The 12516-nt window shown below is 31.6% G+C and overlaps 4 protein-coding genes across 5 annotated transcripts; all 4 read left to right on the forward strand.

The window, feature by feature from the left end:
* The first annotated feature begins 3119 nt into the window (after positions 1 to 3119).
* On the forward strand, positions 3120 to 6442 carry LOC107957242 (receptor-like protein 7). Of its 2 annotated transcripts, none has more exons than XM_016892715.2 (2): positions 3120 to 4386; positions 4812 to 6442. In XM_016892715.2, exons 1-2 carry the CDS (start codon positions 3187 to 3189, stop codon positions 4833 to 4835), a joined length of 1224 nt encoding a protein of 407 aa, XP_016748204.2. In that variant the 5' UTR covers positions 3120 to 3186; the 3' UTR covers positions 4836 to 6442. The 2 variants fall into 2 exon arrangements, with proteins under 2 accessions (XP_016748204.2, XP_016748206.2); XM_016892717.2 differs by having other exon boundaries at positions 3121 to 4386; positions 4789 to 6442.
* LOC121203188 (receptor-like protein 52) lies at positions 4877 to 5752 on the forward strand. Its single transcript, XM_041092832.1, has one exon. The coding sequence runs from the start codon at positions 4877 to 4879 to the stop codon at positions 5750 to 5752; it is 876 nt and encodes a 291-aa protein (XP_040948766.1).
* On the forward strand, positions 5834 to 6268 carry LOC121217312 (receptor-like protein 9DC3). The gene is made up of 2 exons (XM_041092833.1): positions 5834 to 5857; positions 5945 to 6268. The coding sequence occupies exons 1-2, from the start codon at positions 5834 to 5836 to the stop codon at positions 6266 to 6268; spliced, it is 348 nt and encodes a 115-aa protein (XP_040948767.1).
* A 2429-nt stretch (positions 6443 to 8871) lies between the features above and the next one.
* Positions 8872 to 10099, forward strand: LOC107957244 (protein PLANT CADMIUM RESISTANCE 2). Its single transcript, XM_016892719.2, has 4 exons — positions 8872 to 9224; positions 9310 to 9381; positions 9499 to 9711; positions 9880 to 10099. The coding sequence occupies exons 1-4, from the start codon at positions 9143 to 9145 to the stop codon at positions 9951 to 9953; spliced, it is 441 nt and encodes a 146-aa protein (XP_016748208.2). The 5' UTR covers positions 8872 to 9142; the 3' UTR covers positions 9954 to 10099.
* The last annotated feature ends 2417 nt before the right edge of the window (positions 10100 to 12516 follow it).

A 12516-nucleotide genomic window follows, 5' to 3' on the forward strand; every position in this document is an offset into this window, starting at 1 on the left:
TCTCCTTAGTAATTTCTTTATGGAAGTACCTGCTTTCACACTGCAAGCTTAGATAGTTTGTGGTGGACGATGATGAATCATTTGACAATCAAACACATAATTTTTAAACACAAAATTAACGATATGTTGAAATCATTATTGAAATTATAATCAAAATTAATACATGTTTTTTTTATTAGCTTAAGGGCGTAAAAACCCTTCAAAATTTTCAAAATAAAAAAATTTAAGTCCTTCGTTTTTTTACACTCAATTGAGCACTTAAACTTTTAAAATGTATCAAAAATATCTTTACACTTCTTCAAAAAAAAGCAATTAAACCCCTATTTTTTTTCTACTCAATTGGGTACTTGAACTTTCATAATGCATCAAAAAGACCTTAATTTTTTTTCAAAGAAACAATTAAGCCTCTATTTTTTCCTACTCAATTGGGTACTTGAACTTTCATAATGCATCAAAAAGGCCTTAAATTTTTTTCGAAAAAGCAATTAAGCCCCTACTCTTATTAAAAATTAGAAAAAAAAATCATAAAAAATTTAGAGAAAATTATTAAATTTTAATAAAAATTTAAAAACTTATAAAAAATTAGAAATTTTTTTAGAAAAATAGTCAAAAAATAAAAAATTTATATTTCTTTACATTTTGTATAATTTTCTTATGACTTTATAAAATTTCATAATTTTTTATATTTCTATATATTTTATAATTTTTTAAAATTTTTATAAAATTTTACAATTTTTATATATTTTTAATAAATTTTTAATATTTTAAATTTTATTAAAATTTAATAATATTATTGATTTTAATTTTTTCTCTAATTTTTAATAAAAGTAGGGGCTTAATTGCTTCTTCTCTTCTTTTTTTTATGTTTGAGGGTCTTTTTGATGCATTTTGAAAGTTCAAGTACCCAATTGAGTGAAAAAAAAAGTAGGGGCTTAACTGCTTTTTTTGAAAAGGTTTGAGGGCCTTTTTGATGTATTTTGAAAGTTTAAGTACCCAAATGAGTGCAAAAAAAAAAAGGGGTTTAGTTGCTATTTTTGAAAAAGTTTGAGGGCTTTTTGCACCCTTAAACCTCTTTTCTTTTTCTAAATTTAATTTAGAACCAACTTTGAGTAAAGACTGGGGAAATTTAATTAGCAAAATTTCTGTCCATGTAAAAATTTCCCCTATTTCTTGTTTGAATTTAAAGCAATACAATATTTTTCTAGCAAGTAATAGAAAATGACAGTCAATTAATTCCAAGCAATACAAAATTTCCAGTCAGGTGGAAAATTTGGTTCTTAGATAGTACCATTCTTCAACTTTTAAGGCATAAGTTTGAATATAGGGACTAAAATTTTAAAGTGTTGTTTACTTTAAAATCTATTAATATATACACACACTTAGGGACCATACATATATATATATATATTCCAGTCTGGGTCATTGTCGTGTTTTGTTGGTTGGCTATGGCCTTGTTGTTGTTTCCTTGTTTGCTAGAACTTAGTTGCTGAGTTAAAGGGAGTGAATAGAGCGCCATTTTCTTCTTCTGCGTGGAAAATAAGTTGGCATTATGCCAATTTCCACATTCATACATAGAAAGGAAGCAAGACTTCTTATTCAACTTTAGTAGTCTGTCAGAAAGTTTTTCCTATGGTGAAAAGTTGCATTGGTATGTGTCTGTTTTTATGATTGTACCAATTCCTCTGTATTTCATTGCATTTCGTACTATTTGTAAGGGTTTAGTTCGAGTGTAACATCTTGTATGGTGCAACTATGTATGTCTTCTTTCTTGAATTTCAATTTTTAGTAAACATTATACTGCTCACCATAAAAAAAATACATGTAGAATTACAAAAGATTCAATTATTCAAGTTTGAGTTGCATTTATAAACACGTGATGATGATGAGAATTCATGAACATAAGGTATGGTTTGAGCCCTTTTGCCATATGCATTTATGTTGCAGATGTTCAAACATGGAATAATTCAACCTGCCTTTGTGTATTCTTAATTTTGTGCCAAACCTGTATATCAATCGACAAATTTAAGAGTAATATTTACAACAGCATTGCAGAGTAACAGATTTAAGATTGGATTACACTGTCAAAAGATTGCAGCAACGATGAGATTAATCCAATTTCAGGAATTAATATCCTAAATGGCTTTTAGTATACGTAGCTTCATTGACGGTTATAGATTTAAATTCAAATAATAATTAAATATGCTTATTTAAATTCAATTATTAGTTTTGTACTCTGTAGACAGTTATAGATTTAATCCATATTTTTCAATTGGGTCATTTTAAGACTTTATACTTTTCAAATTTTGAAATTTCAATATTGATGCAGAATGAGAGTTGCTGTTAATTAATTGATTATTTAGCAAGTATATGTAGAAATAACAAGTTGGTATGTCATTATGCTTAAAATAATATATTTTTAGGGTCATAAGTGGTACATAAACTACTTTTTTCTCTTTCAAATTAGTATCTTCATTAGTTAAACCGTTAAGTCTATTTAAAAAAGAAAGACTCGAACAACAAATTAATGCCTAAAACAATGCTCTTTTTTCCAATGTACCTACTTTTTATTTTGGCCATAAGTACTACTAAAACTGTTCTTCCGTTACTTTTTATTTTGACAATGCCGATAATGTTTGAAATGGGCCCACTTGAGGTCGAAACGCTGGTGATTAATTTTGGTTTTGAATTTCACCACCTACTTCTTTGACCTAAGGAGATACAAAATGTTCTTTTATTGATCAAAACTAGTGTTTTCAAAAACAGACTGATTCAACTGGTTAGATAGGAAATCGGACCGAAAATAGGGGTTGAATCATTGACTTGCGAACAAAAACAAATCGGTTGAACTAAGCTAAAAAAACTAGTTGAACTAGTTCTCTCTATTTATATATATAAATAATAATAGTCTTTTTTTTATTACATGTCAATTTTTAATTGGTTAATTTTAATGTTTTATAGTATTATTATATATTTAATATAAGGCTATATATAAGTATACACATTTTTATGAAATACAAGATTTTGCTAAAAGAAAAAGCATCCAATTTTAAGAATGAAAAATATATGGTAAAAGCATCCATAACTTTTCAATGTAAAAGAAAAAAAAGACTGTAACACCAATGTTGTGGTTTTATTTGTTGCCTAGAAATACCATTCCTATCCTTCATCTTCCTCTACCAACATAACATGGCCTCCTATCTCTTTCTCTGCCTATTCCGCTTCTTTCCCCATCTTTATGCTTCTTTTTCTTCTTCAGCATCTCACTCCTGTTCTTCCCTAGCCCAGTTCAAGAATTCTTTTTCCATCAATCAGACAAAGTTTGCTGCTTTGTATTGCGATCATATTGCTGGTCTTAAATCTTATCCCAAGACAAATTCCTGGAAGGAGGGTACAGATTGCTGCTCATGGGATGGGGTCACTTGTGACCACCTAAATGCTCATGTTATTGCCCTTGACTTGAGCTGCTGTTGGCTACATGACAACTTCCCTTCCAATACCACTCTCTTCCTTCTTCCTCACCTTCAAAAACTCAACCTTGCCTACAATGATTTTAATCTTTCCAAAATTCCATCCGAGTTCGGTGGGTTTACAAGCCTATTCTACCTCAACCTTTCTCATACAGGGTTTGCAGGACAAGTCCCATCCCAAGTCTCCCACCTGTCAAAATTGGTTTCACTTGATATCTCCTCTTCGATTTATGACTATGAGAAATTTACAATTGACAAACATGCTCTGGAGGGACTTGTTCACAACCTATCCGAGGTCAGACATCTGTTTTTGGATGGAATGGACATGTCTTCTGTTAATGCTCATGTCTTCATGAATCTATCCTCTTCTCTAAGGTCTCTCAGTCTTGCTTATTGTGATTTGCAAGGAAAATTCCCAAAAAACATTTTTGATTTGCCAAACCTCAATCTCCTCAACTTGGGAAGCAACCCAATCCTCAGTCTTGATCCTTTGAAGTTGAATCGGAGGAGCAATCTTGAACATTTGGATCTGTCGTCCATGTCCTTCTCTACAGAATTCATTGATTCAGTTGATAATCTACAGGCCTTAAAGTACTTAGATCTATCAGGACATTTTTTCTCTCAACGATTGTCTGTCTCAAAAACAAAATCGGGGTACTTGTTTACTGGAGACGCAAATTTTTTTGGAGGATTGCCTGGCTCGATGGGGAATCTTGTGTCTTTGAAGTTTTTAGATCTCTCCTATTCCAACTTATCAGGAACGGTTCCAAGATCACTGGGGAATCTCTTGCAACTCACTCATTTAGACTTGTCGGGGAACCAATTTAGTGGACAAATTCCATCGTCAATTCTAAACCTAACGCAGTTGGAATACTTGAAAATATCTGAAAATTCATTGGAAGGTTCCATTCCAGATGAGGTAACCGCTTTTCCTAATTTAATATATTTACTTAGATAACAATTTACTTAATGGAATACTTCCGTCATGGTTGTATACTGCTCCCCCCTTAAAGAGAATAGATCTCTCTAAAAATCAATTCAGTGGACATATCAAAGAATTCCAATCCAAATCACTAGAATTGATATGGTTAGAGAATAATAAACTCCAAGGTCCTCTTCCATCTTCAATATTCCAACTTCTCAATCTTACCGGACTCAAGTTATCCTCAAATAATCTTAGTGGTGTCATAGAGTTTAGCATGTTCTCAAACCTTCCAAATCTCGAATATCTTGACCTTTCATATAACAGCCTATCCTTAACATCTAATACTACTTCTACTGTTAATCTTACAAGCTTATTTTTGTCATCTTGCAATCTTAGTGAATTCCCCCAATTTTTGAAAGGGCTTAAAAGTTTGGAAAGCTTAGACCTCTCTTGCAACAAACTTGAAGGCAAGATTCCACAGTGGATGCAAGAGGTGGGGAATGGCTCTTTGACTTACTTAAACGTATCTCACAACTCTTTGACAGAAGTTGAGCACTTTCCATGGAATAATATTGCAGTTCTTGACTTAAGCTCCAATTTGATCAGTGGAAATCTTCCGATTCCAGCTTCGACAATCAGAATCTTTCTGATCTCAAATAATAGTTTCAATGGAGAGGTCTCTTCTTTAATATGCAATGCCACTTATATTAAAGTTCTTGATTTGTCCCACAATTACTTGAGTGGAACAATTCCGCAATGTTTTGGAAATTTGAGCAACAGCCTTCAATTCTTGAATCTGAAGAAGAACAAGTTCTATGGGACAATTCCTCCAACATTTGCAGAGGGATGCCAATTGAGTAATTTCAACTTAAATGGAAATCTGTTAGAAGGGCCTTTGACACCATCCATCCTTAATTGTAATGATCTGGAAGCGCTAGATCTTGGTAGCAACAAGATCAATGATACATTTCCTCATTGGTTGGGAAGTCTTCCGTTTTTTCAAGTTCTTGTATTGAAGTCAAATCATATGCATGGTTCCTTATGTCTCAATAGCTCCAAGTCTAGCCCTTTTTTCTCTAAAATCCAAATTTTTGATCTCTCGAGTAATTATTTTTCTGGACCCCTACCAGTGAGATACATCAACAGCTTCGAGGCTATCATAAATCTAGAGAAGATTGAGAGTACAATGTCGTACATGGGGTTGAATGATCTTGGAGGTGGTGGCTTCTATACCTATTCCATTGGAATTGTTATGAGAGGACAAGATATGGAATTGGTGAAAATTTTCACCATGTGGATGATCATTGATCTATCAAACAATCAGTTTGAAGGGTATTCCAAAGGTTTTTGGGAAGCTTAACTTACTGAAAGGGCTCAACCTTTCTCATAATAACCTTAATGGTGGTATCCCCACCTCAATAGGGAATTTGACAAGTCTTGAATGGTTGGACCTATCTTCAAACAGGTTGTCTGGGACGATTCCAAATAGATTGGCAGATCTGCCATTTCTTTCGTCCTTCAGTGACCTGTTCAAAATCAACTCCATGGTCAGATTCCTCAAGGCAAACAGTTCAACACATTTGGAAATGATTCATATGAAGGAAACAAGGGATTATGTGGATTTCCAGTCTCGAAAGGTTGCAACATCATTGAGCCAGCACCTCCAAATGTGCTTGGAAAAGATGGCTCAAAATCAAACATTACTTTTGGTTGGAAAGTGGTGTTGATAGGTTATGGATGCGGAGTGGTGTTCGGAATGTCCGTGGGATATGTTGTTTTCCAAACTGGTAAGCCGAAATGGGTGAATTTGGTTGAAATCCAACATGAGAAGAAGCGAAGAAGAAAGTCAAAGGATAGCAGTCGCAGCAATGGATGAAGAAGGATCTAGTTAGTGGAAATGATGTTCAAGTGTTGATGTTGTATCTTCATAATTTCTTGTTTTGAAGTCTTTCAATTTTTTTCCTATGGTGAAAGGTTGCATTGCCATGCATCTGTCTTTACTTTTGTAACAATCCATCTGTCATAATATTATAGATTTTATTGATTTTAATTTTTTCTCTAATTTTTAATAAAAATAGGGGCGTAATTGCTTTTTTTTTTTAAGTTTGAGAGTATTTTTTATGCATTTTGAAAGTTCAAGTACCAAATTGAGTGCAAAAAAAAAAAAAGAGTAGGGGCTTAATTACTTTTTTTGAAAATGTTTGAGGGCTTTTTTGATGTATTAAATGAAATACAAATTTTGAGTAAATCAACTATTCATTTTTATGAATAAAAATTATATGGTAAAAAGGAAGTAGTGTTAATAATAATAAAAAAGATCAACAATAGAAAACTAATAAAGCAATTTAGCCTATGATCTGCGCAATATATTACTACAAATGTACTGTACAAAATATTGAAAGAAAACTAATAAAGAAATCTGAAATTTTAACAAGTTCCGCAAATAATGTTTATGATTTGCTGTAAATTGATATGTCAAATTAGGCTCTCCATCACACTTAAAAGTTTATTTTCGAGCAATTTAGATATCTTTGTTGCGTTTTTATTTTGTTTTAGTTGTTTATATTAATAAATGATTAGTGTGCATTTTGATGCTATTTTAAGACCTGAGATGGCCAAATGGCACCCGGGGAATCTAATGAGGTTGGTGAGTGATGCAGAGGGCCCATGGTGGCCCGGAAGGAGCGAAAATGTTACCTAGAAAGAGGGTATCGCATTTCAAAGCATGAAAGTCGTAATACCCATAACAATGTTAAAAACAAGGAAGATTGAGCCATCAACAGTGTTATCGTGATACCGGTCATAAGATATCGCGATACCCAAAACTTTCAAGGATCCCCCAAGACTGTTGTGGATATCGCGATACCAAACTTTGGGTATCGCAATATCATTGATGAGAGGAGACAAAATATAACTGTAGGGGTAATCCTTTTCCAACATTTGGAATGGCCATGGGATGTGTTGTTTTCCAAACCGGTAAGGCGAAAAGGTTCGTGAATTTGGCTGAAGACCAACATGAGAAGAGGCGAAGAAGAAAGCCAAAATATAGCAATCGCATCAATGGATGAAGAAGGATCTAGTTGGTTCAAAAGAAGTTAAAGCATTTGTGCTGTGTCTTCATAATTTCTTGTTTAGTAGTCTGTCAGAAAGTTTTTCCTATGGTGAAAAGTTGCATTGGTATGTGTCTGTTTTTATGATTGTACCAATTCCTCTGTATTTCATTGCATTTCGTACTATTTGTAAGGGTTTAGTTCGAGTGTAACATCTTGTATGGTGCAACTATGTATGTCTTCTTTCTTGAATTTCAATTTTTAGTAAACATTATACTGCTCACCATAAAAAAAATACATGTAGAATTACAAAAGATTCAATTATTCAAGTTTGAGTTGCATTTATAAACATGTGATGATGAGAATTCATGAACAAAAGGTATGGTTTGAGCCCTTTTGCAATATGCGTTTATGTTGCATTTACCTATATATCTATCGGCAAATTTAAGAGTAATATTTACAATAGCATTGCAGAGTAACATATTTACGATTGGATTACACTGTCAAAAGATTGCAGCAACGATGAGATTAATCCAATTACAGGAATTGATATCCTAAATGGCTTTTAGGTACGTAGCTTCATTGACGGTACAAACTAGTTAAAATTTCCAGAATTCATGTCTTTGTTTTCCCTCAAGTAAACGTAGTCAATACTGCAAATGGTGTGGAAGTATTTTTCATTGTGGCCCAAATGTCCAAAATTTCCACATTGCTTGTAAATTAAGTGATGAAAACCAAAACTGTTTGAGGCATCCAATTACCCACAGAGATAGGAAGTAAGGACGCATGTATAATTATTATCATTAATTAAAGCATATATAATTACATTAAATATAGGATAAACTATAAAAACAATCACTTTTATTTACCTCATATTACATTTTAGTCACTTATGTTTGAAATGTTACATTTTGGTCACTTACGTTATCGTTTTGGTACGAAGTGGTCACTCTACCGTTAAGCTCCGTTACCTCTCTAACGGCGATTCTACGTGATAGTCCAAATGGGTTTTAAATGCCAACTTCAATGTCTTTCGTGGCTGTCCAAATTAAATTTATTTAATTAAAAATCTATTTTCATCTCAGCAACCGGACATTCAAGTTTGCATTTAAAACCCATTTAGACTGCCACGTAGGACTGCCGTTAGGGAGGTAACGGAGTTTGACAGTAGAGTAACCACTTCGTAACAAAACGATAATGTAAGTGGCTAAAACGTAACATTTCAAACATAAGTGATTAAAATATAATATAAGGTAAACAAACCTTAAATATATAAATTACTATGATTACTATCAAGATAGCATTGACCTGTTCAACAGGCGGAACCAATAGATCTAACCATTTGGTGACTCTAGCAGTCGACAAGTGTGAGTGGCAGATTGTGCAACTTGTAACTATATTAATTGACGAAAAGCTTTTTGATAGAAGATATTAAACTAGTGGCAATGGCAAACGGTTCCAAGACGAGGTGGGACACCGAGGCTTTGTGTAACAGGGGAATAGATGCACTCAATGCTGGCGGCTGTTGACCTGTATTTCTCTCTAACAATTTAAATCACCAGCTTCCTTCATCCATCTATAAATAAGGGTCTTCTTCAGTTTCATAAATGCATAGAAAATTAACAAGCTCAAATTCCTTCTTTTCATATTCATCTCTTTCATTTTGAATTGCAACTTTATCCTGCCTAAATTCCTCAACCATGAACCACCCATCAGGACAGCCTCAAAATGAACTTCCTTGGTCCGCCGGATTCTGCGATTGTTGCTCTGACCTGAAAACTTGTAACCCTTTCTTCTTTCTTCAATATCAGTTGTGTCTTTTTAATTATATGAATTAGTTTATCAATTAAATATATGGACATTTCAGGTTGCATTTCATACTGGTGCCCATGCATCACCTTTGGCCAGATTGCTGAGATTGTTGATAAAGGGTCGACTTGTAAGTTATTAATTTCTAAATTGAAATCTTATCATCTTAGGTTTGCAGACATATATATATTTAAAGAGATATTATGTAATTAATAATAATGTTGAAAAACACTGTTGGATGGTGCAGCATGTGGGGCAAGTGGGGCACTATACACATTAATAATGTTCATCACCGGGTGTGGGTGCTTATATTCTTGCTGCTACCGATCCAAACTGAGAAAGCAGTATAACTTGAAAGGAGGCGATTGTGGCGATTGCATGCGTCATATCTGCTGCGAGCCTTGTGCTTTGACACAAGAGTATCGTGAGCTCCAGAACCGTGGATTCGACATGTGTATCGGTATGTCTACATACCAATATTATACCCCTTTTAATTATTCTTAATATAACTTCAAGTATATTAATTGAGTAGCTGTAAACAAATATCTCCGAATAAATATGTTGGTAATGATGAGATAAATTATTGTTTGAGGTCATTCATTTTGTGGGGGTATATTTATATATGCAGGTTGGCATGCAAATGTGGAGAAGAACCCAGGGCTGGCAATGGCTCCAGCGGTAGAAAAAGGCATGAGCAAATAGATGATGATGATGATGAGACCACTGCATTAATATCATCTTTACATGTAACACTTATTGGTTGATTGTACGGCTTGCCAATTGAATTTCAAGTTATGTATGTTTGTGATTGCCAAATAAATTAATAAAAAGTGTTACTATTCATGTTAGATCTTCATGAATAAGAATGAGAATCGAAAATAACTTGTAATATTGTGTGTGCATGTTTGGTATTTAGGTGAAATACTTAGAAAGAGAGGTTGGATTAAATTAATTTTTTATTATCAAAATGGATGATTTTAATTTTTATATTAATAAAAAGAATTAAATAAAATTAATATTTATTGTTTTAGAAAATGACATCAAATTATTGTTTTTTATAGTTCAATCCAAATAAAATATCTACAAAATCATTAAAAACTTTTAAAATGTGACTTTGTTAAATAGTAAATAGCATTTTTTAAAAGGGTTCATATATATCGTGATACCTAAAGTTGGCAACTTCTACTTAGTATCTAAATCGGTACATAAACTTGAAAATTGTAAGTCAACTTCGTATTTTTATAAGTATGATGATGTTGGTGTAGTGTGAGGAAGAAGACTTGAATGGGTTTGATTATTTTTAATAATACAGGAATTTACATATTATAAGTAAATAGACACTCACATTCTTTATGTATTATAAGGAAGAAGACTAAGTCAATCTACTTTGTAATCTCATCAATCTTAATTTTCTCAATTGTTAAGGGAGTTCAAATGAAATACAAAATTTTGGTAAAAAAAAAGTATCCAATTTTGTGAATAAAAAATATATGGTAAAAAAGATTTGGTATCGATACTTCGGCGCGGGTATCAATACTCGATACATTGCTTTTGGTTGGAAAGTAGTGTCTGGAACGGCCATGGGATGTGTTGTTTTCCAAACCGGTAAGGCGAAAAGGTTTGTGAATTTGGTTGAAGACCAACATGAGAAGAGGCGAAGAAGAAAACCAAAATATAGCAATCGCATCAATGGATGAAGAAGGATCTAGTTGGTGCAAATGAAGTTAAAGCATTTGTGCTGTGTCTTCATAATTTCTTGTTTAGTAGTCTGTCAGAAAGTTTTTCCTATGGTGAAAAGTTGCATTGGTATGTGTCTGTCTTTATGATTGTACCAATTCCTCTGTAATTCATTGCATTTCGTACTATTTGTAAGGGTTTAGTTCGAGTGTAACATCTTGTATGGTGCAACTATGTATGTCTTCTTTCTTGATTATTGAAATTATAATCAAAATTAATACATGTTCTTTTTATTAGCTTAAGGGCGTAAAAACACTTCAAAATTTTCAAAACATAAAATAAAATTTTAAGTCCCTCTTTTTTTTACACTCAATTGAAATTTTTAAAATGTATCAAAAATATCTTTACAGTTCTTCAAAAAAAAAACAATTAAACCCCTATTTTTTTTCCGCTCAATTGGGTACTTAAACTTTCATAATGAAACAAAAGAACCTTAAATTTTTTTTCAAAGAAACAATTAAGCCAATTGGGTACTTGAACTTTCATAATGCATCAAAAATGCCTTAAATTTTTTTCAAAAAAGCAATTAAGCCCCTACTCTTATTAAAAATTAGAAAAAAAATCATAAAAATAATAAATTTTAGAAAAATTTATTAAATTTTAATAAAAATTTAAAATTTGATTAAAAATTAGAATTTTTTTAGAAAAATCGTCAAAAAATAAAAAATTATAAAATCCATCAAAAAGTTTTAACAATTAACTTTAACTATTGATCGTTAAAGTTAACGACCTCTAGTTTTTTTCAATTAAAGTCATTATGTGTCGCAACTCAACGTGACATGTAGCGAAAATAGATAAAAAAGTAAAAATCAATAAAAGTTATAGAAAATTTATAAAATATTTCTTTTGGTAGAATAATTTTTATAAATTTTTTTTACAAAATTTATATTTCTTTACATTTTGTTTAATTTTCTTATAACTTTATAAAATTTTATAAATTTTTATATTTCTATATATTTTAAAATTTTTTAAAATTTTTATAAAATTTTACAATTTTATATATTTTTAATAAATTTTTAATATTTGATTTTTTATTAAAATTTAATAATATTATAGATTTTATTGATTTTAATTTTTTATCTAATTTTTAATAAAATTAGGGGGTTAATTGCTTTTTTTTTTAAGTTTGAGGGTCTTTTTGATGCATTTTGAAAGTTCAAGTACCCAATTGACTGCAAAACAAAAAGAAAAAAAGTAGGGGCTTAATTGCTTTTTTTGAAAATGTTTGAGGGCTTTTTTGATGTATTTTGAAAGTTCAAGTACCCAAATGAGTGCATAAAAAGAACAGGGGTTTAGTTGCTATTTTTGAAAAAGTTTGAGGGCTTTTTGCACCTTTAAACCTCTTTTCTTTTTCTAAATTTAATTTAGAACCAACTTTGTGTAAAGACTTGGAAATTTAATTAGCAAAATTTCTTTCCATGTAAAAATTTCCCCTATTTCTTGTTTGAATTTAAAGCAATACAATATTTTTCTAGCAAATAATAGAAAATGACAGTCAATTAATTCCAGCAATACAAAATTTCCAGTC

Source organism: Gossypium hirsutum, chromosome D05 (genome assembly GCF_007990345.1).
Source record: "Gossypium hirsutum isolate 1008001.06 chromosome D05, Gossypium_hirsutum_v2.1, whole genome shotgun sequence".
In the NCBI taxonomy this organism is placed as follows: domain Eukaryota; kingdom Viridiplantae; phylum Streptophyta; class Magnoliopsida; order Malvales; family Malvaceae; genus Gossypium; species Gossypium hirsutum.